Source organism: Phoca vitulina, unplaced genomic scaffold (assembly GCF_004348235.1).
Source record: "Phoca vitulina isolate PV1807 unplaced genomic scaffold, GSC_HSeal_1.0 scaffold41, whole genome shotgun sequence".
Classification (NCBI taxonomy): domain Eukaryota; kingdom Metazoa; phylum Chordata; class Mammalia; order Carnivora; family Phocidae; genus Phoca; species Phoca vitulina.
Genome location: NW_022589744.1, coordinates 9,974,585 through 9,996,539, shown reverse-complemented (window position 1 = coordinate 9,996,539; position 21,955 = coordinate 9,974,585). Strand labels below are relative to the sequence as shown.

The 21,955-nt window shown below is 54.6% G+C and overlaps 1 protein-coding gene across 1 annotated transcript in view; it reads left to right on the top strand.

The window, feature by feature from the left end:
• The first annotated feature begins 10,406 nt into the window (after positions 1–10,406).
• The window catches only part of SDK2 (sidekick cell adhesion molecule 2), a 251,364-nt gene continuing 239,815 nt past the window's right edge, over positions 10,407–21,955 (top strand). The window contains exon 1 of the mRNA XM_032429331.1: positions 10,407–11,350. Coding sequence (XP_032285222.1) covers positions 11,287–11,350 — 64 coding nt within the window. The 5' untranslated portion in view covers positions 10,407–11,286. The remainder of the gene's footprint in view (positions 11,351–21,955) is intronic.

The window sequence follows — 21,955 nt, the reverse complement described above, 5'->3', positions numbered from 1 at the left end:
CATCACTTCACATAGAAATAGTGCAGGATGTACCTTTGAAAGAGAAGCACTCTCTTTTGGGGAAAAAATTCTCAAACTACAATATCACACCTGAAAAACAAATAGTAATTTCTGAATAGCATCAAATATTTGAAGAATTTTAAACAGGAGAATCATTATACGATTTACTTTTAATAAAGCATCCTGGTTTCCCTGTGCAGGGTGGACCTGGGGACTGGCAGTGGAGGCAGGGACTTAGGGGGCCATGGTAGAAGTCCAGGCAGGACTTGGAGGCTGGACCAGGGCAGTGGCAGAGGAAGGAATGGAGAAAAATGTAGATGTCAGGTCTATTGGGGAGGTAGATGAATGGACTTGGTGATGGATGGAATGTGGAGAACGAGACAGGGACATGCCAAGGATTGCCCTTAGGCTCCGTCTGGAGCATGAGGGAGAGGGGAAGTCCCAGTTGCTGAGATCAGGACAGGACCCTGGGTAAACAGTGGTTGGGGCCTGCCACCCCTTGCCCCTCCTCCTCTTTCTCCTTTACACCCATGCAGGCTTGCAGCACATCCTGGGAGTAGGAGGCCTGGTATAAGTGGTGTGCAGGCTGAGGTTTTAGACCAGGGGAGCAAAGAAGCCGTACAGCTTTCCAGAAGGGCTGCGGATTGTCTGTGAACAGGAAGGGGCTTCACTCTCATTGGAGGAGTGAGTTTTGTCCTCTCAAAGCCCCAGGATGTCTCCACACCCTGGCCCTGAGCAGTCATCTCTGAAATATTTTCATGTCATGAGTATGAAAGGAGAATGGTGAGTTTTTCAAGCATTAAGGGAATCATACTGCTAAGATGCCCCAAAACTGGCATAAGCATTACAGAGAACATAGGAGATGTATAAGACTGCCAGGGGAGCTGCAAGCCCAAGCAATGCCTTTGAGTGAATTAGAAGAAAGCATCTCCTCTGGCAAATGTAGCCTCCAGGCACATGATTTTGAGGGTGGACAGTATCCTTGTGAAATGAAGAAAAGGTGTTCCTTTTTGGGGTGCTGCAGCCCCTTGTCCAGCCGCCCTTGGGCAATGGAAGCAACCAAAGCAATTGTTCACAATGGCACTAGACTTTATCCTTGCCTAGAGTAGCTTTTAATCTGGTCGGTGAGATGAGGCACACGTTGCAATAATTCTATTATCTTAAACTTTGTCTTGGATTTCAGTGTGCACCGAAAGGAGGGTCTTGGTCAGGAACTGGATGAATTCAGTAGATCAGCACGGAACAGAATAGTCAGGTAAGACTCACAGAAGTGATCAGATTTGAACTGAAAATTTAGGGAAGATCGGGAGAGGGAGATCAGCCCGGGGGAGGGTATTCCCATCCCTTCTTCCATGGGATAAGGCAACACCACGGTGTCATGAAAGTCGAGGGAATAGCACAATCCAGAAAGGCCACAATGGTCAGTCACAGCCAGTGACACTGAAAGGCCCAGAGAAGACCTTTCATAAACTTTTTAAGAGCAGTGAGTCAAAAGCCAGACAGATTTCAAGGGGTTAAGGAAAAGAGGTATATAAAGAAACAGAAGTAGAACCTGTTTTTCATGAATTCAAGAAATTTGGCAGGAAGAGCCAATTGAGAAATGAGATGGTAGCTGGAAGAGGCAAAAGGGTCAAGTGAAGCTTTTTCAAATTGGGAATACCTGCTTCTATTTAAAGGTGTTATGAAAAATGTTAGTGCAAAGCAAAAGACTGAACACACCCGAGAGGCACAAGTTCACAAAGGAGGAGAATCCCTTGGGACTTAGAAAGTTTCTCATCTCCGACAGGAGGGACACCTGATTTCTAAGCCTGGAAAGATGAGAGGATGGCTCTGGGGACCAATGTGGTAAGTGACATTTCTTCAGAAGTGTATCTCTAATCATTTAAATCAAATATGAAGCGAGAGTGTATTAAAGCAGCATGTCTCCCAATGTAATGTGCATACATGTTGCCCAGGGATCTTGTCAAAATACAAATTCTGATTCAGTAGGTCTGGGGTGAAGCCTGGGAATCTACATTGCAGGCAAGTACCCAGCTGATGCCCATGCTGCCCATGCTGCCCATCTTCAGGTACAATATTCAACCCCTAAGAGTCTTAGAATGTGGGAACAGAGAGCATGGAGAAAAAGCAATGATCAAAAACCCTAATCAAAGGAAAGTTCCTTGAGGAGAATGAACATCTCCAGAAAGAATGGGCTCCCTAATGAAAAAAGACCAACACAGCGATACATCCCAGTAAAATTTCAGAACCAGGGCCAAAAGAAGTTCTCGCTGGAGATAACTAACAGGTTGTCTGCAGAGCCATGAGAATAAAACTGGTATCATACATTTCATGAGAAATGCAAAGGCTCAAATACCTACAGTGTTCTCAGGGAAGGCTACTTTGAACCTAGAATTTTATATACCCAGCCAAACTATCACTCCAATGAGCTGCTACTCTGATGGAAAGCACAACTTACTCAGCAAGAACCTTATGGATTCTCTTTGTCATATCATCTTTCCATCAGCCTACTGGCAGAATGGCAATCTGAAATTCAGTAAAAGTAATGAAGTCCAGGGATACAGATCTGATTTTCTGACTTTATCCAGAGGAAGTCGAGAGTTGAACAAAAAAGAAAAAAAAATGAGGTAAGGAGAGGCCAATGGCAGAGACTGGAGGTGTTGAACTAGAAGTCGAGGTAGGATGGTGGGTGCTCAGTATTGAAGAGGCCTGCCCCCCTCCAGCACGGAGAAGCAGGAGTGGGAAGGAGAGGTGAGCCTGGTCTTTGGAATCATCTTTAGGGGAAATTTGGAGTTCCGTTAAGATACAGAAGCAGGGGCGCCTGGGTGGCTCTGTCGTTAAACGTCTGCCTTCGGCTCAGGTCATGACCTCAGGGTCCTGGGATCGAGCCCCATATCGGGCTCCCTGCTCGGCGGGGAGCCTGTTTCTCCCTCTCCCACTTCCCCTGCTTGTGTTCCTGCTCTCACTGTGTCTCTCTCTGTCAAATAAATAAATAAAATCTTTAAAAAAATAAAAAATAAAAATAAATAAAATAAAACAATAAAATAAAAAAAAGATACAGAAGCAAACTCAAATGGCAAAGAAATTGCTTTAGGGTAAAGGAAATGCATGCCCAGAAGGGAATGGAGTTCCACAGAATGCAGTAAATAACCAGGTTGTAGAAAGATCGATTTGCAGGGGATGAGATGGGAACAAGACAGCAAGGACAGCATAGCCTTGGAGGAGGCAGTTAAGGTCAGTCAGGGCAAGGGGAACAGGGGGTTCCAGGGAAACCTTAAACTTTTTAAGTTTATAAGAATCGTGGAGATTTAGCCCTGAATAGCATACATGACAGAGATAAAAGGAAAGGGAAAGGGATCCACCTCCATGTTCCCAACTGAATTTCCTGGTTGTGTTGATGGGAATGGCCCCCAGCAGGGCTTCACTGGTCACGGGCAGACCCAATCAGGGCCGACCTCTGCCAAGACCCTTTATATGTTGGGGTCTAGCGGGGGAGGGGGAGACACCTGATGAGGCCATGAGCACAAGCCAGCAAAGACAGGCATGGGGAGGAGAGGGTGTGAATGAAAGCAGAGGAAAGAGCAAATCCAGAGAGGTCTGTTAGGGCAGAGAACATAGACCTGGAGTCTGCAGGGCCCTAGGGCAAAGAAAGTGGTATTTCTGTTCCCTGGCCCACTTCTTATATTGCATAAATTCCTGCTGGGTGTGATTTCTAGCCAGATAAAAGTCAGGTGACGGGAAGCTAGGATCATCTCCCATCCTTGAACTGCTGCCCTCAGATGGCTTCAGGCAAGTATGGATGGGCAGGCTGGTACTTGTACCTGCAAGATAATGGTATGAGCAGATCCGAACGGGGTGCACGCTGTCAGAATCCGAGAGCCTAAGATGTGTGTGGGACCCCTTGCCTTTGTTTTCTTCGAGAGCAAGAGTTAGCACACTTTTTCTGGAAAGAGCCAGATAGCTAATATTTAAAATCTCTCTGATGCCACACATCAGTTCTCATCCACGCTTGCATTTTTCCCTTCTAAAAAAAATGCCTCCTCCATCTTATCCCAAGCATGGGTAGATTTTGGTCTTAGAATGTAAATTGAATCACATTTTATTTTCTTTTATTTTTTAAAGATTTATTTATTTATTCCAGAGACAGTGTGAGTGGGGGGAGGGGCAGAGGGAGAGGGACAAGCAGACTCTGTGATGAGCATGGAGCCCGATGTGGAGCTCGATCCCACAACCCTGAGATCATGACCCGAGCTGAAATCAAGAGTTGGCTGCCCAACCAACTGTGCCATCCAGGCACCCCTTGACTCACATTTTATATGTGGTGGCTTTTAAGAAGTCCATAGCGTAAAAATTTTTTTATAAAGTTAAGAGTCCCTTTCAGAAACCAAGGAAGCAGGCCTAACTCCATCACAGAACACCTTAGAATATGAATTGCATGGTTCATGAGAAGTACCCGCATGCCTAAAACTCACGCTACCTTTCAAGTTAGTTCTGCAAAACCTTACTTCTTAAAAGTTAAATGAATGCATGCGTTTGTATATGTTACAGATATTAGTCAGGGACTGGGTTAATCTTCAGGAAGTAGTGAATGTTTGCTGTAAATATAAATATCAGAAAATACACATTTGAGGTGTAAATAGCTTCATTTGCAAGGTCAAGGGAAGTAAAGACACAGTAATGAAATCGAAAGGCTGTTCACACTTCATAGACATTTTCCTGTTGTTTTGATTTCATGGAACATAGATCATCGCTTGATCTGATTTTGATTATTTTATACGCACAGAGCAAAACAGGCAAACATCCCTGCCTTCAAGGTGCTTACATTCAAATGGGGAAAGATGGGTAATAAATCAACTAACCAGTAAAATCAGTAGTATATCAGATGGGGGGCAAAGTGCTCAAGAGAAAACTGTAGGAAGGGAGAAAGAGAGAGGCCTGTCCTGGGTGGGGCATGGCTTTGGAACAACCAGGTGAGTGTGGCTGACTTGGACGGCACCCGATCAAAGGTATGCACCCCTTTAGTTGTGAGATCTTGCCTTTGATGACTCTGAAAGGCAGATCCAGTTTCCTCTTGTACTGAGCAGATGAAGTAAACCCTGCTCAAGTTAGAGTTCCTTGCTCTGTGATTTTGAATGGCCCTAAATGATTCTAAATCTTTGTCCAATTTAAAGATCAATGTCCCGGCCACCCAGGAGCAGGCTTCTCCATGGTGCTTTTATTGTAGACGCATTAAAGACATTCGTGAGTAAAATGTGTGCTGGTTTCATTTCTGAAACTACCACAAAGTACACATTCTGCCCCTTCCAACTTCCTCCTTCCTGGACCTTCCGGCCGTGTGTGTTTACAGCGCCCCCTCCTGGCTGGCATTAGCACCATGCTGCTGGACCAGATTTGGCTGCACCCCTCACATGCCCAGTCAGGGCCTCAGGGTGGCTGAAACTGGCCTAGATATAGAAGATGTCTATGTTTCCTCATGCGTTCACTTTCTTCCCCAGCCTAGCCTACATTTAGCAGCTTTATTGTTTAAAAATGCTGTCTCCTGTGGTCTGTTAACCTCTATTCTCTCCTGCTTGCATCTGGCTGCCGACCAGCAAGCCGCTGCACATTTCTACACCAGTATTGGTGGGTTTCTGCTCCATCTCTTCATGTCTCCTTTCCTCCTTCCCTGGAGAATTGGTGGGCGTGAGCAGGAAGGAACGTGGCAGATGGAACCCCAGATCCCAGGTCTTAGAGGTCAGGAGCTGCGTGCGTGGGGGCTCTGACCTTAGCACATAGGAGCTGAAGATGCAGGCTGCCCCCCAGCCCAGCCCAGGACGTGCCTTGTCCTCTTAGGCTCTTCCTCCCACGGGAGTAAAAGCAAATTATAACAGGGAATTGAGGATGGGGGTCCAAAATCACATGTTGAATCCCTGCCTCTCCCCCAATGTGACATTTGGAGATCGGGTCATTGAGAGGTAATTGGGTTTAGATGAGGTCATGAGGGTGGGGCCTTTAGGATGGGACTAGGGTCCTCATAAGAAGAGAAGAGAGAGGGGCACCTGGGTGGCTCGGTTAAGCGTCTGCCTTCAGCTCAGATCATGATTCCAGGGTCTGGGATCAAGCCCCACATTGGGCTCCCTGCTCAGTGGGGAGCCTGCTTCTGCTTCTTCCTCTCCCCCCCCCCGTTCATGCTCTCTCTCACTATCTTTCTCTCTCTCAAATAAATAAATAAAATCTTTTTTAAAAAAGTAAAAAAAGAAGAGAAGAGAGAGTTCTGGTCTCTCTCTCTGCCATGTGCGGACACAGCAAGAAAGCAGCCATCTACCAGCCAGAAAGAGAGCCTTCCCTAAGAACTAAATCGGCCAGCACCTTGATCTTGGACTTCCCAGCCTCTGGAACTGTGAGAAATAAATTTCCGTTGTGTGAGCCCCCAGTGTGTGGTGTTCTGTTAGGGCGGCCCGAGCTGACTCAGACTGGGACCCAGGGCCTCTCTCTTCTCCAGTGGAGCTTAATGAACCACTTCTAACCGTTCGACTCCTTCCCCTTCTCCATCTTCAAAACAGAACAAAATGAAGAAAAAAGAATGCCATTAATTATTTACTGGAAGACGTGCTTCAAGACAATTAGTTGTCTGAGTTCCCTTCAGGTAGAGCAGGGACGGTTCTCGTGAGTCCCTGCTCGGGGATGGGGGGGGGGGGGACTCTTGCCCAGCCCTTGTGCTTGACAGCCCTGAGAGCAGCCTGGAATGGGATTCTGGAAAGGGTGGGGTTAGGAGGGAGGCACGGGTGTGGGACACACTCAGGCCCTGAAACCCCATCGTTTAAAGGCCATGTCCACTCTGACTCTCCTCTGGCCACTCAGTCATTTTCCTTCTAGGCTGAGTTGGGTCCAGTGCTTTTCCCCTCTTCCTGGTGCTCACTCTTTTCTGCAAAATAACCACAGGGGTGGGCTTCTTGGCTGAGGGTGGCACCCAGTGCAACTTGGGAAGTGGGGATCAGGGGGTGAGGGAGTAGGGAGGAGGTGTGGGTAAGGAGCAGACACAGCGCCTCTCCCTGTCCCTGTCCGGTGTCACTGGGGCCTGCCTGGTCCCCGGGGGGACAGGATGTGCCTGACCCTACGATTGAATACTTTGTTCTCATTGCTGTTACATTTGAGATGGAAAATAGAAAAAAAAAATACAATAATCATATTAAGAAGTTGACTCTGCCCTGCCTGCCCTTCGGTTGGTGTGTGTGGGATGGGGCAGAGGATGGGTTTGATGCCGAGGGATAGTGGGGTGAGGCGGGTCTTGGCCTTCTGTGATGTCGAACAGCTCCATCTGACCTTCCTGGGCTCTGTCTCTGCCCTTTGTTGGTGCATGGTGGGATGCGCCTCCCACCCAGAGCTCCCTGGCCAAGTTCTGCAGCAATGCTCTCTCCTTGACTCTACGTGCAGAATGAGAGGCTAAGAAAGTGGTCCCACTTGGGGTCCAATGAAGGTTTTCTTAAAAGGAAGGTAACGTTTTAAACACCCGTCATCAATCGGAAGGGGGATGGGAAAAGTGTGAAGCAGAGTGACGCAGGTCTTTCCCTCTGTTTTGAAGTGAATCATGTTACTCTCTGCTGCTGTGCCCCCCCCCCCACCGTTTACAGAGTGAAATGTATGGGGGAGAGAGCCTTTTGAAAATAAAGTGCCTTCTACCAAGTGCTGGCTCTGGGGGTGGAGGGAGGTGGGATACACATGAGGGACAAGCCCCAGATCCTGTCCCGAGTTCTCCAGGAGAGCTGAACACACAGAATCAAATTGCAAGAGGCAGGACTGCGAGGGGGAGGCAGAGCAGAGCCTGGGAAAGCCACGCAGCCCCCTCCTGATGGGGCACCCACTATAACTGCACGGTCTGCAACCTCTCATTACTCTGCTGGTGGCAAGAATGAGGTCATGGTGTCTGCAAGTGACTTTCCCAGTAACGAGCCCCTCTCAAAGGGCTAGGCTCCCTCCTCAGCCTCCTCCTGGGCCGGTAAAACTCGGGCAAGAAGCAAAATCAGATGGTTCTCTTCCTGGGGGTGTGCATCCAGGCTGAGGCCAGACAGGATCCTCTTCTCCATCCCAGATGGCTGGAGATAGAGATTGCTAGACGAGCTGCAGGTGGGGTACCGTGGTCTCTGCTCTCTACCGTGCAGACATGCCTGGAGACTTCCAACCCCGGAGGAAACCTCCCTGACCTCCGCCCCCAGTTGGTGCCCTGCCCTGGCCTTTGGGGATTCAACTCCCAGAAGAAGGTACACAGGGCTACACATGGTTGTGCAACCATGTGTCTCTTCTCACAGAGCAAATGCCATCCAGAGCCCCAGAAGCTCCCCCGGAAGACTGGGCACCAAGAGGGTGGAATCCACCAAGGTTTTAGACCCTTGCGCCGATGTCGGCTCGCACCCTCGGAGAACTGAGATACAGCCTTCCTGCTGTCTCCTGGCTGGCTGAGGAGGAGTTTCCAGCAAATCCAGCTCTCAGGCCCCCTCTGTGAGCGAGGAGTGTAACAGCACCCTGCTCATCAACCTGCTCACGGGCTTCGCTCCATGGTCTGGGAAGGGCCTGAGCTCCAGGTGGGGGAGGTAAGAGCATGCAGGTGGCCTGTGAGGACACAGCTGGGCATCCCCAAGAAGCCGGCAGTGGCGTGGCCACCAAGGGAAGGGAAGGCTGGCCATCCTTAGGCCGCCTGTCCTGGAAGCCCTCCCATTTACAGATCAGCTAGCCAGAAGGGCTTCGGCCTGGGATGCAGCACAAGTCGCCAGGAGAAAAAGTAGTGAAATGTTTGAATCAGGCACTTGGAAGGGCTGTAAGGAAGGCAGGCTAGCTTCTCAGCCATTTTCAGAAAATGCCCACAGTTCTTTTCCCAAGGCAGGTGAAATGAGAATATAAAAGTAATGAAATGTTTGTGGGGGGACTGTGTCCACACCTCAGCAATCAATAAGGGGCTGCCCTCTGGGGTGGTGCGGGCCCTAAGAAAGGAGAGGCATCCGGTGAGGCACCAGGAGAGGCGAGAGCACTAGGGAGAGAGGAGAAAAGTGGCCTGGGAAAACCTGGAGGGTCTCAAGGGCTCTTAGCTCCCCAGCAGAAACCCAACAACGCAGGCAGGACAAGGTTGTCCATGCGGCTCGGCAGGCTCCAGGCCAAGGAGCACCATCTTTTCTTCGGGGCCCATGAAAATGTTGTAATTTCTTTTAAAATCAGAATACGTAAATGAACTTTTAGGTTGAAAAAAATGTTTTAATATGTAATATTAATGTCTGTCTTTATGCCAACACAGTCTTAAAATATTATTTTTACATATATAATTATTTTTTTTAATGGAGAAAGGAGTCCACGGAGGCAAAGCTGTCTAGTGCCCAGGAAACTTTAACTGGGTCCTGCAAACACTAACCGGCTTCTTCCATGGTGGGTGCTGGTCCTGCTCACTCCTCCGGGCCACAAGGGAGGAAACCTCCCACCCCTCTTCTCTGGAGCTCCCTCACCAATTTTGCGTTCTTCTACCCTTAGCAAACAGAGCTCAAAAGAAAAAAAAAGAAGAAAAAGAAGAAGGAACAAAGAATGCATACGCCTTGGCACCAACTTCACTTTCTCAGCCATCTGTGAGTCCCAGGCCTCTCTTTTGTCTTGCTCTCGGCCCTGAGCGTTTCCAGACTCTTGAAAGCCTGACCTAGGAGGGGAAACTGGAATCAACCAGTTGACCGACCCCCTCTCCCCAACACACCCTCCACCCGTGCCACAGGAAGGGTGGTGGGGGTCCGGGCTGTGGGAGAGACTGGGAATCGGACGAGGCCTGCCAGAGAGGCGGGGGGGGGGGGGGGGGGGGGGGGGCGCGGCGCGGGCTGGAAGGAAAAGCTGGCGGAGAGGGCGGAGGGGCCCGGTGCGCATCTCTCCCCCGCGCGGCGCGGGCCGGCACTGCTGCCCCCGGGCGGGTCCGGCGGCCGCGCTGCCCGGCCGTGCTTCTGCGGGGCTCGCTCCCGGGCCTGGCTCCGGACCGCCGCCGCCGCCCCCCTCCGCCCCCCTCCGCCCCCCGCCTCCCCGCGCGCAGGCTGTCTCCAGTCGCGGCCACGGGGTAGCGCTCGGCCCCCCTCTCCGCGTCTCCGCCTCCGCCGCGCTCGTCCCCGGCTCACGCGGCCCCCGCAGCTCCGGCTCGGCGCAGGCAGGAGCGGTTCTCTGGACGCCGAGCCCGGGAAGCGGAGGGCGGCGGGCTCGGCGAGCGGCGGCGGCTGCGGAGGCGGACGGCGGCGGCGCGGCCCAGGCGCCGGGGCGGGCGCGGCGGCCGCTGCTCCTCGGGCCCCGGGCGGCCGGCGAGCGCCGGGCGTCCGAGGAGGCGCCGCGCACCCGCAGCCGGGGCTGCCCGCCGGGCTCTCCGTGCGTCTCGCCGAGAGCTCCGGCCAGGGCGCGGCGGAGGGCAGCGCCGCCGGGCTCCATCCTCGGCCGGCAGGAGGCTCCGTGCCCGGGAGCCGGCGACAGCCCGGGGCCGCCGAGCCCAGCAGCCGTCCCCGCCGCCCCGCAGCCGGCACGGACATGGGCGCGCGAGGCTGTGCGCCGGGCCGCGGGACCCGCAAAGTTTGCTAGCCCGCTGGGCGCGGAGCCGAGGGCGCGCCCGGGCCCGGCGCCGCCGGGAGGCACCGAGCGTCCCCGGATTGGGCGCCAGGGCGGTGGAGCCGAGAGGGGCGGCTCGGCCCCGCCAGATGCCGCCTGCAAAGTTAGAGAGAAGAAAACTTCAGCTCCAGGGAGATTCGGCCCGCTATGCTAACCGCGCCCCCCGAAGCCCGCGCCCCTGAAAGAAGCCCCGCGCCCGAGTCTGCCGCCGCGCTCGCTTCCCGCCCGGCGCCGGGGGCCCGACGCCTGGAACGGCGGTGACTGCGTCCGCCCGGAGAACCCAACCAGGGGGCGGGGAGGGGGCGGGGGGCGGGCAACGTGGCCACGGGAGGAAGTTTCCTGAAGTTGCCGGTTTATTCCAGAGCCCGGCCCGCGACCCGGCGGGATCGCGGAGGCCGCCCCGCCAGGGAGAAGTCGGAGTTGGGGTGCTAGGGGAGGGAGGAGCCCCGAATCCGAGAGCGGGCTTTTCCTCTTTCTCTTTGCTCGCCCCTCGCCTTCCGGGCGCGCCGCCGGGATCGGACTTGGACAGCTGACGAGAAGGAAGGGTTGGGGTCGCTCGCGTTGCCCCTCCCGGGCATATACCGGCCCGGGCCGGAGCCGCGTGGACAGTCTCCCGGGACGAAGCCGCGGGGTCCCAGGACCACCCCTCCGGATTATAAAACAGTGCGGAGGACCCCCCCCCCCCCAAGGCTGGTCACCATGTGGGGGCTGCTGATGTGGACTCTGCTGGCCCTGCACCGGATCCGTGCGACCGGAGCCCAAGGTACGGAGGGCCACCCCCACGTGGGGTTGGGGAGGGGGCTGGAGGGGGGGGGGCTCGCTGGCCTCGCGGTGGCCTCCTGGACACCGGGCTTAGCCTGGGCAGAGCCCTCTCCAGGGAGTTTCAAGACCCTCTCCTCGAGTTCGGGGGGCTCTCTTTCGGGGGGTGGGGCCGTCTTTCTGAGACTTGTGGCTTCCTGAGGAGGGAAGGCGGGGGTCCGTGTTGGGAGGCGTCCGGGGTGAGGTGAGGGGTAGCGACCCCCACCCGCCGTTCGGTGCCCGCCTCCCCGAGCTCCTCAGGCCGGGCTCCGGGTCCCCGCCCGGGGTCCGCGGGAAGGGCCAGGCCCTGCCGGGCAGGCGCTGGCCGCCCCGGGCCGAGGGAGTGGGGCGGGAGGGCGGCGGGCAGGAGCCGAGTCGGGCCCGGGGAGCCGGGTTGGTCGCCCCAGGAGGGCAGTTGCTGGGCCTGGCCACGTACGGGAGCCCGCGCCTGGCCGCCTGGCCGCCGCCGGGGCTGGGGGTGCTCGGCGGAGAGGGGCCTCGAGCCCACGTCGCGCGTACAACCCCGGACCCGGCGCGGGTGGTGCGCAGGGAGGGTCTGAGGCGTCGCCCCTCCCGCCCCCGGACGCACGCAGCATCCTGCCTTTGCGCCCCCTCCCCACCGGCCGCTCCTGTCTGACCTGTAGCTGCCTGGAGCAGCCTCGCGGTGGAGAAGGGCTGCTTTGGGGGGTGGGAGCGTTAGGAGGGATGAGGAGGCGTGATCCGCGCTGCCCCCCTCCAGAGGGCGGATGCCTAGACATCCCCCCCTCCCAGTCCTCGGGCAGGTCCCAGCGGGGAAGGGCGGCTGCACCCGGCGCTTCCTTGCCTTTGGGGTTCGCAGATCCAGACAGTGGTGCGAGCGGTGTCCGAGCGGCGCCTGCTGGGGGCGGAGGGAGACGAAGCCTGGACCGAGCTTCAGGACTCGAGGGGCTTGGCCTCCCCCTTCCAGGCTCGGGAGCATGCCTGGACCCACGGGGCGGGGAGGAGGGGGGCTCCGGAATGCGGAGGCTGCATCTCGAACCCGCCCCACCCCAGCTCTGGGGTCTCGGAGCAGCGGGGGTGAAGGGACCCCACTGCGCCCAGCGTCAGGCAGTCCAGAGAGCCAAGATCAAAGGGATGAGAATAATCCAGCTCTCACTCACAGGGTTGAGGGGGGGATTTTACAAGGCAATTTACGTTAAAGCACTTAGAAATTTTGTAAGGGGTCCTGTAAACGTAAGGTAATAAAAGTTATTATTAGTTTTAGGATCATCATAAAATCTTCCAGCAGGCGTGAACCTTAGAGGTCGGCTTACTCTAGCAACCATTTAACAGATAGGAAAACTGAGGTCCAGAGGCATTAAATGACTTGCCCAAGGCCGCTGGGTGATCTGGCGGCAGAGTCAGGGACCAGGTGAGTTCTGGGCCCTTGTCTCCCTTGGAACCAGGACCATCCGCAGCTGGAGTGGGTTTACTAGGGGCGGGCCCTTCTTCTGAGGGTTCTGAGAGGACCTTGAGGCTGACAGAATAGGCACGGGGTGTAGCCTGCCCTGGGGCACCTCACAGATTTGCTCTGAGGTGCCTGTGGGGCTACTAGCTGAAAGCCAGGAGACAAGGAGGGCTCTGGGGCTATCAGCCCGTGTCTGGAGGCATCTGACTTAATTACTCTTTGGATTCTGGTGTGATTTCCCCCCGGGGCAGGTGGCTCACTAGTTCTTGCCAGTGCAGGCCCAGGCCCAGAAGGAGTCCCCGGGGCATGGGAAGGTCCTTCTTTCTGGGTCATCAAGCCTCTTCCATGTCCCAGCCAACACTGTCCCATCCACCTGAGGCCAAGACCGACCAGTCCAGCTGAAGTTAAGGTCTGGCCACCTCCTGTCTCTGTCCTCTTGCTGGAGGGGCTCACCCTGTCGTCATCGCTGAAGGTCTCTGATTGATTCCCTCCCTCTCTGGTTCTCATGTTTGCTGCCTTTCAGAGTGAGGCTGCCCAGGTCCCCTGCTGCTCAGTTTGTGTTCTCTGGCTCCGAGAGTGTTTTCCAGCGGCCATGGGTACTCTCCGTTTGTCTCCTGGCGGCAAACCATGCAGGGGATGGTGGGAACTTGGTCTCGCTTGGACATGGGGGCAGTGCTGGTTGTATGTAGGGGGCCGGGGGGTGGGGCAGGGACAGGCCACAGGGGGCTCGGGGGGTCCTTTCCTGTCTGCTTTGGGGTTAGAGGGTGGAGTTTCTCCTTAGCGTCTGAGTCTGAGGCCACGCTCTTCACCCTTGGGGGTAGTTGAAGCCCCTGGCACTGTTTGTCCCTTCTGAGCCCATGAGCCCCGTTCTCCAGTCAGGACACAGAGTGAGGGAACAGGCGGCGTTCCTCCCTGGCACAGACCTCACCTTGGCCACCGCTGGATTTTGTCTAGGCTTTGGCGAGTGTTTTCAGCTCCCGGACCCGGGCAACATCACCTGCTTATACTGAAAGCCACCGTTGGACCATTTCCCCCGAAATTCACATGCATTTCCTAAACTAAGTGCAGCGATGTTGTAGAAAAGGGCAATTCCAGGTATTTGGGGGAGCCCTCAGCAAGTGCCTGGCACTTAGAAAGTGCTTAATAAAGGGTAAATGTTTTTACGATGACGGTGATGATTGTTTTTACACCATAAGCCGGAGGACCGTGAGGAATAGCCCTGGCCACCCACCAAAAAGGCCTTGCATGCCTTTTCCTCATCCAAGACGCTTCCTTTACTTCCTACTTCTTCCGAGGCTACATTGCTCTGTCTGCCATGGCCCTCCCGGGGTGTTGGGCTCCACTCCCAGGTACTCCGCCTGGAAATGTCTGGGTGAGCCTGGATGTCTGCAGTTTAGCCAGCTTCTCGAAAGATTTTTCAGGTGCCACGAAAATTAATTGCTGGTGGACATCCCAAGGAGGCCCAGGGGCTGGAAGGAGGGCAGTAGCAGCCCAGCCAGCTGGTCCAGAAGGTTCTTTCGAGAGAACAGTGCCTGGGGGGAGGGACAGAAGGGAGTGTGAGTGGAGTAGAACAGGCAGTGTTGAGAAGCCCAGCTTTGGAGGCTCCTGAAGGCTCCAAAGGGAGAAAGTTTAGTGCTGGGAGCTAATCACAATAAAAGCCAAACAGCACGCGAGGGAGCGGGATGAAAGTTTAATTACATGGTGTGGCTAAGCTGTAATTATTAATTACTGACAGCAAAAAATAACTTATTGATCAGGGCCTCTTGCTAATTACCACAAGGCCGAGTGTCGTTCTTGCCTGGGGCTTAGCGGGTACGTGTCAAAGCCCCACACAAGAGGGGGCCAGGCATCCCTGCTCCCTTCCTGGCTCTTCGCCCTGCACCCCTCTCTCCCTCACCCTGTGCACCCCTTAGCTTCACCTGGGGAGTCTGGAACATTCTGGCTGTGGCCAGATGGGTGACACAGTTTGCTGTTTCTCCTGTCTATGGGATATGGCCCCTGCATGGGAAGAGAAAACTCAGGACCCCTACCCAGAGGCCCAATCACTCTGGCAGCCTGACACCTGCCTCAGAAACCCTCCCTCTCATGCATTTGTTCGGCAAATAGTTATCGACCGCTCCCTCCCTTGTGTCCTCTACTGGAAGGCCAGAGTAGGGGCCAGGAACCTTGTTCCATCAGGGAAGGGCGGCTGGGAAAGAGGCCAAATCCTTTACAGCAGTTCTCTGTTTAAACAGTGCCTGAACGGCCGACTTTAAAATGATGTGTTAAACTGCATATTGGTATGCATTTGACTTTGTACCATAGGACGCAGTCGGGCTGTAAGTTAAACAGTAAGGGAATGAACTTGTTTTCTGTCCTGAAGACTAGAATGAATCAGTGCCTCGGACTTGAAAGAAACATGAAAAGTCATCTAGTGTTGTCCTCTGCCCATAAACCTGGGACAAGTGGCCATCCGGTGTCTGCTTGTATACCCTTGGTGATGGAGGACTCACTACCTTACAAAACAAGCTGGTTGTTAGTCTCCCGGTGGCTGATTATCCTGGGATTTGGCTGCGGTTCAAGAAGCCCTCTGATTGGCTGGACCACCTCCTCCCCAATCCTTCTGCCTCCCTGCCCCTCGGGGAGTCAGGAGCCTGAGCTGGAATTGATGTTGGCTGTTACGGTGCTGCCTGTGGGATTTCCACCCCGGCACCCCTTGGAGCACACTGCCACAGAGGGCCCTGGAGCTGCCTAAAACGGTGGGAATTAGTCATCATAATTCGGGGCCTTGGGATGCCAATAGCAACAAATGGGCCAGAGCGACTGCCGGCAGCAGCCCCACTGCCTGTAATGGAAAAGAAAACAAGCCGGTTGCTGAGGCAGATCGGTTGCTCCTCGTGGCCGCCCCCTCTGCTGTCCGCACGCTGGGCAGAAGGCAGGGCCAGTGTCCAGCAAGGGGCCATCCGGGGCTGCTCTAGGTCCTTGCAGGGGGAGAGGGGCGCTGCATAGCTGGTCTCATCAGACTCCCCAGCTGGGTGTCTGGTCCAGAAAGCCCCACTCTGAGCCCTGGGAGCCCTGCGGGGGCCCCTCTCCTGCAGGTATCGGCAGGGACTTGGTGGGGGGGGGGCTCCTGGCCCCTGCCTCCACCACCGAGTGACCCTGAGCTGAGACTCTTCTCATCTGTGGAATGTGGAGATGGTTAAAAATCACTATATCTACCTTGTAGGGTGGTTTTTTGTGGGGTTTTTTTGGATGTTAAATGAGATGATCCTAAATCACTTTAAACTCCTCTCAATAACTGTTAAGTGCTTATAATGCATTGGCCACAAGGCTGGGAGGATGTCTTAACCCACACCTCCTGGCTCCCCCCTCCTCCAACATCTCCACCCACTCTGTCCACTGCTCTGACCACCTCCTTGTTCCCAGAACTGCCCAGTCGCTCTCTGGCCTCCCACCTGGCACCTGCCATCCCTGTGGCCACGCCCAGTCCTCCCAGATGTCTGCAAGGCCCACTTCTTGTTTCCTTCAGGATTTTCTCCTAATGTCCCTAATCCATCCCTAAGCCTGTGAAAACATGGCATCTCCAGTCACGAAACAGCCCCCCCCCCCCCGCACTTTACCTTCTCTGTGGCACTCAGCTTCACCTGACATTTATTGACTTGTTTATTTGTTTACCGTTGGTCTCTCTCATGGGGCCAGGGGTTTTATTCACTGCGTATCCCCAGTCGCAAGGGCAGCGCCTAGCATGGAGAAGGAGCTCAAGGAATGGGAAAGAGGGAATGAAGAATTAGTGAATGAACACTTAGCTAAGGAATAAAGCCCTTTGTCTTCCGGCCTCTCCCTCCTCCTCCAGCTTTCTCTCGGACCAGTTACCCACTCTCATGGCTCCTCTACATCAGATAAGCCCCGTGCCATGGGGCCCTCACTGCACTGAGCCAAGCACCCCGAGGATGGGAGCCCTGGCCTGCAGAGATCCCAGCCTAGGCTTACTTAGAATGGGGTCGTGTTGTTCTTGAGCCCGGAGCCCCACCTGCTCTGACTCACCTTCACTCCCCTGCCTCTGGTCCTACAGGTGAAGCTGCTTCTGGCCGTCTGGCCTCTGGCTAGGGTGACCCTTGGGTCCTTATTGAATCCCTTCTAGCTGCACTGAACCTTTATGAAATTGGGAGGACAGGTAGGGGGGTTTGGGGAGTAACGCCCACACGTGCGTGGAGGCCTCACTTGATATGCATAAGAGAGGGAGGAAGACTTCCACCAGCAATTAAATGTTGTGGCCTTGATCACTTCCCCTTGCAACCCATTGGCCAGAACCGAACACATGGTCCCACCCCGTGGCAAGGGGGCTGGGAGGCGTAGGCTTCTGTGTGCTGGAAAATAGACCGGCATCTCGAGGCACACCGGTGATGTCCAGCATTCCTTCCTAACCGCGGAGATGACTCTGCGGTCTCTCCAGAAGGGCATTTCATACAGAGAATTACTTTACCCGGACGGGGCCATCCCTAAAGCATTCCCAAGTTAGCCCCAGCTCGGGGCTGCTACTTCCCTGCTTTCTGGGGCTTTTCCTTAAGCTGTTGAGTAGCATCCAGTATCTCAGTCGGTGCCTTGGAATTGGGGTGGCCCAGGTTCAAGCTCTGTCACTCTGTGCTGCCCTGGGCCACTTTGGGTTCAGTCACTAACATTCCCAATGCCCCTTGTCTGTCATGCAGGGGAAGAGCCTGGCGGGGAGTGCAGGGAAGGAGCAGGCAGAGAGCACTCGCATGGAGCCTGGCCTGTCGCAGGCACTCAGCAAGCTAATGTGACCGGCTGGGCCTCTGTGTTGGCCCCTCCGAATGGTCTCAGGATAGGATCTCTGGTTGCACAGAGTTTTCAGGTCCCCCCTCCCTCCCCCCCGTATCTTTATAATCCACCCACGTCTTTTTCCACTTCTCTTTGTTTCTTCCCCAGTTTTGAATGATCTGGTCTTTCCTCCCCATCCTAGGGTCACCAGAGAGGAGGCACTCACATTTGGTGTGCAGTTCTATGTGTCAGACTGTGTTAGGTGCACTGTAACTGTCCCCTGCCTCTGCCTTCCCTCGATTCCAACATGAGGGTAAACTGAGACTCACAGAGACTACCTGCCCAAGGCTTATAGCTAGGAAGTCAGGATTTGAACCTAGGGCTCCGTGACCCCAATGCCTGTCATCTTCCCACTCGCTCCGGCTGCTGTGGCCTCTGTGGCCTCCCTCACTGGTACCTTCCCTGAGAGAAACGACTGTTTGCTGATGAGATGCCCATTCTGTTGGGCTGTTGGAAGACCAGGGCGGCCTGGGGATGTGGTAGAGCTTGAAAATAGCCCTCAGAACTCCTCCTCCCCTTCCTCCTCCTGATCCCCCTGGCTCTTGCCTCCACCCTGGCCATGTCCTCACTGGGCCTCGAGTTGGCAGAATATGAGGGGTCAGGATGGGAACCTGGTCCTTCTCTGTGCTTCTCTTCCTTCCCCCATCACCCCCGGCCCCTCCCTGGGGAGTGGGACAGCCCTGAGGAGCCTGAAACATGGATGACTCTCTGGGTTCAAATCCTACTTGTCATTTACTGTCCGGATGACCTTGGGTGAGTTAGTTACATAGCCTGTCTGTGCCTCACTTTCTTCATCTGCAGAGTGGGGAGAACAGGAATCCTTACCTTATGGGGTCGTGACGGAGTTTAATAAGATCTGCTACATGCTTAGTATTCAGTGTATAGTGAACACTGAGGAAGTGCTTGTCATTGTCATTATTATCACCATCTCGGCCTTGGGGACGCAGAGTCAGCTTTGGGCCTGTGATTTGACACGTGCCCTGCCCCCAAATGCCTCTGCTGTCTTTAACTTTCACAGACCTGCCGGGGGCATCAAAACGTATGCTTTTAGGGGTTTATTTATTCGGTTAAGAAGTTTTGTGGCTTCAACTTAAAATGCAAGTACACCATGGAGAACCCACATGTTAGCTGTTCTTAGCTGTTCAGGCCTTAAGGTGAATGTTTTTATTGGCTCCTTTCATAAAACCTCAAATTTCTGTGTGTAGCTTTCACAGACAACTGATTTTACTTCTCTTCCCAATCTTCGAAGGGGTTTGGTCAGAAAGCATTCACATTATTAACATTGTTCACATTGAAGTTCAGAAACATTCACTTGCCAAGGTCACTGGATGTGTAAGAAAGGGGCAATGAATGTGGGTCAGCTGCTTCCTAGGCTGCTACCTTTGGTCTGGTCCAGAGCAGCTCACCATACTACTTGGTTGTACCACAAACTGGACCACAGCTTTGAGTGGGGGGGAAGGGGTAGGGCACGGGGCTCAGCTTGCAGTGGCCTCTCCTCTCTGTGAAGGAAGTCAGACCCCTCCTGGGTACCCCATCTGCTCTAACACAGGGTCTTAGCGATAGGATCTAAATGCTGAGACCTGTAAGGTCAGCCCCTACGGATAGGCCCTTGCTTCCGTGGCTTTGCCACTGCTGTGTTATTTGCGCCAAGCCCCCCACAGTCTGGCCCTACACACGGCCCCAATCTCCCCTCCCCCACAGCCCTCCACATGCTCAGCTGCCCTCACCACCCCGAATCCCTCAGCACCCTGCCCCTCTCTCCCCCGCTCTGCACCCCTTGTTCTCCCCCAAGGTCTGACGGCTAGAACACATCCTCCCAAATACCTCTGAGCTCTCAGGATGCCGACAGTCTAGATGTCTCATTTGGTACTTTGGCCTTGTTGGTTCTGAATTCTCTTTTCATGTGTGTGTGTGTGTGTGTGACTGATTTCTTTAATTATAAACTCCTTAAATTTAGATAATAACCTTCATCAGCAAGGGTAGAGGCATTAGACATAAATTATTGTTCCCAATTAATGAACTTAACCCTTTGAAGAAGGGCGCAGGGGGTAATCGTAACATCGGGGGAAGGTAACAGGCGTGATGCTGTGCGGGCCTTAGGAACCGAGACCGATTCTCACTGGGTCCCTTTGGGCCTCCCTGTCCTCACTGGGAAACATGGTGCCATAAACACAGGGTGTCCCAGCTGTAGAGTGATGGACTTCAGTGGTAGAGGAGGATGACACGGACCCTGGCGGAGCTGGCCATGAGCCTGACGCGCCCACTAGCCGCGTGACCTTTTCTTCCTTTATGTGTTCTGTTTTAAATATATGAAAATTTGCATTCCATTCCATAGTCTGTCTGAATTCTATTTTAACACACAAAGGGTATTTTAAAGCCAGTTGATGCTGCTGGGAGAGGTGGTATATCTGCCCCATGGCTTCCTGGACCCCCTGGGATCTATGTCAAAACTTGGTTTTGGAAAAACTTGAATGAGATGTTCTCTTGGGTCACATCATCTGTTAGATTCCAAGATGCTTTACGTATTTCAACCGTTTGTGTTTAAACTTTTCTATAATGTTTTCTAGACATACGTACCTCCTAAAGTAATTGTGCCCCAAACATAATTGAACCTGGGCCACCATAACCACCCGCCATGAGTGGTCTGTGGCTACACCTTCAAGGGTATGGGTGGGAGTGTAAGGCCGTCAGCCCCTCCCTCAGTGACCCTGTTGCTTGGGTGGTCAGAGTTTTCAGGGGTCTGTCTCCTGGCCTCTCCCTGGACTGTCCCCCCACCGCCCCCCCTTTTTGTTGCCAGCCACCCCAGCCCATGAGCAGCATTGTGGGGCAGGGCACTGACTGAATGTTCCCCCTTGAGATCTCTCTTGAGGCTCTTGGGCTTCTGGAAGCTGAAAGCATCCATGCACTCCGAGGCTCCGTTGGGCGGCCCACCGTCCCCATCGCCATTCACATTTCCCACTGCCCTGGCTCAGGCACTCGACACCTAGAATGGGGGAAGTGTTACTACCCTGAGACCATGCCCAGCACTCAGGCCTTCTTGCTCAGTCAACCTCAAAGTCTCCTCCCCCCCGGGCAGCATGCATTTGGCTTCACACAGCTCTGGCTGGGTCGGCCCAGTGGCCCTTGACCTTCCCACTCGGAGCCCCTTCTCCCTGGCCTGGCAGAGCCAATGGAGGCAGGGGGCGGGTTGGGGGCTGGCTGTTGTGAGGCCTGGAGCTGCCAGGGAGGGTCGAGGGGAGTTCCTCATTAGCTCTGCTCCAAGCTCATTACAGGGCTGAGCATCACTGGGTGAAAAATGGCTGTCATCGGGGCAGTAATAAATACACTGCTGTCAGTGTTGATCTGATTGCACTAATGAACAGACATCAGCCAGGGCGAGGCGAGGGGAGATGCTTCTGGCTGTGACTCTGGGTGGCTGGAGAGCTCTGCCCACTGCTTGCTGTCCCTGGCTGCAGGAAGACAGAGCCTGGGCATGAGTGGGAAGAAGAGAGGTGTTGGCATTTAACCCTTTCTCCGAAGGCTTTGGTGGGTGATGAACCTAGAAGGTGCTGGAAGCCTCCAGGCAAAGGACCATTGTTCGGCCCCAGGGAGTGAGGTGGGTGTGATAAGGGCCCCGGCCTCAGCCTGGGCCTGGGGAATAGGCAAGCAGGGCCAGTCGGGTGGACCTCTGTGCTTTTGATGGCTCAGCCTCCCTTGGAGCCCGGGTTGAGAGCACCCGCAGGAAGGCGTGGGGAGAAACACAAGGCCCATTGTCAGCGCGCCTCGCCTGCCACCTCGCCTGGAATGTTAGGACTTATTGTCTGTCCAGGAACTTGGAATGTCCAGCCCCAGGGTGCAGGGAGCAGGCCCCCAACTCCAGCTACTCTAGCACCTCTGCTGGGGAAGAGCTCAGGGAGGCCTGGCTCCTCTGAACCCAGGCTCAGTGTCAGAGCTGAAGCAAAGACGTGCCTCTGTGATACGGACACACACATGGGGGAAGGCGGTGGCCCCATTTAGGGCCAGGCCTCGGGGCACCTGAGGATTGAGGGAAGGCCAAATGCATGAGGGGCGCCCTTGCGGTTGGGGCCCCAGGAGCACCTTCTTGGAGCTCAGGTGTAGCCTGCCTCGCGATGGAGGTGAGAGGGTGGTCCAGAGCAGTGGGGCTCACACTGGAGCCTGCATTCAGTCCCCTGGAGGGCTTGCCGGAATGCAGATTCCCGGGCGGCACCCCAGAGCTTCTGATGGGGCAGGTCTGGGGTGGGGCCAGGAGTCCAGGGGCCACACTTTGAGGAGGTCTAGCCTAGAGGTTGGAGGAGAAGTCGGGGTGCTTTGGTGGTGACTGTGCTGAGC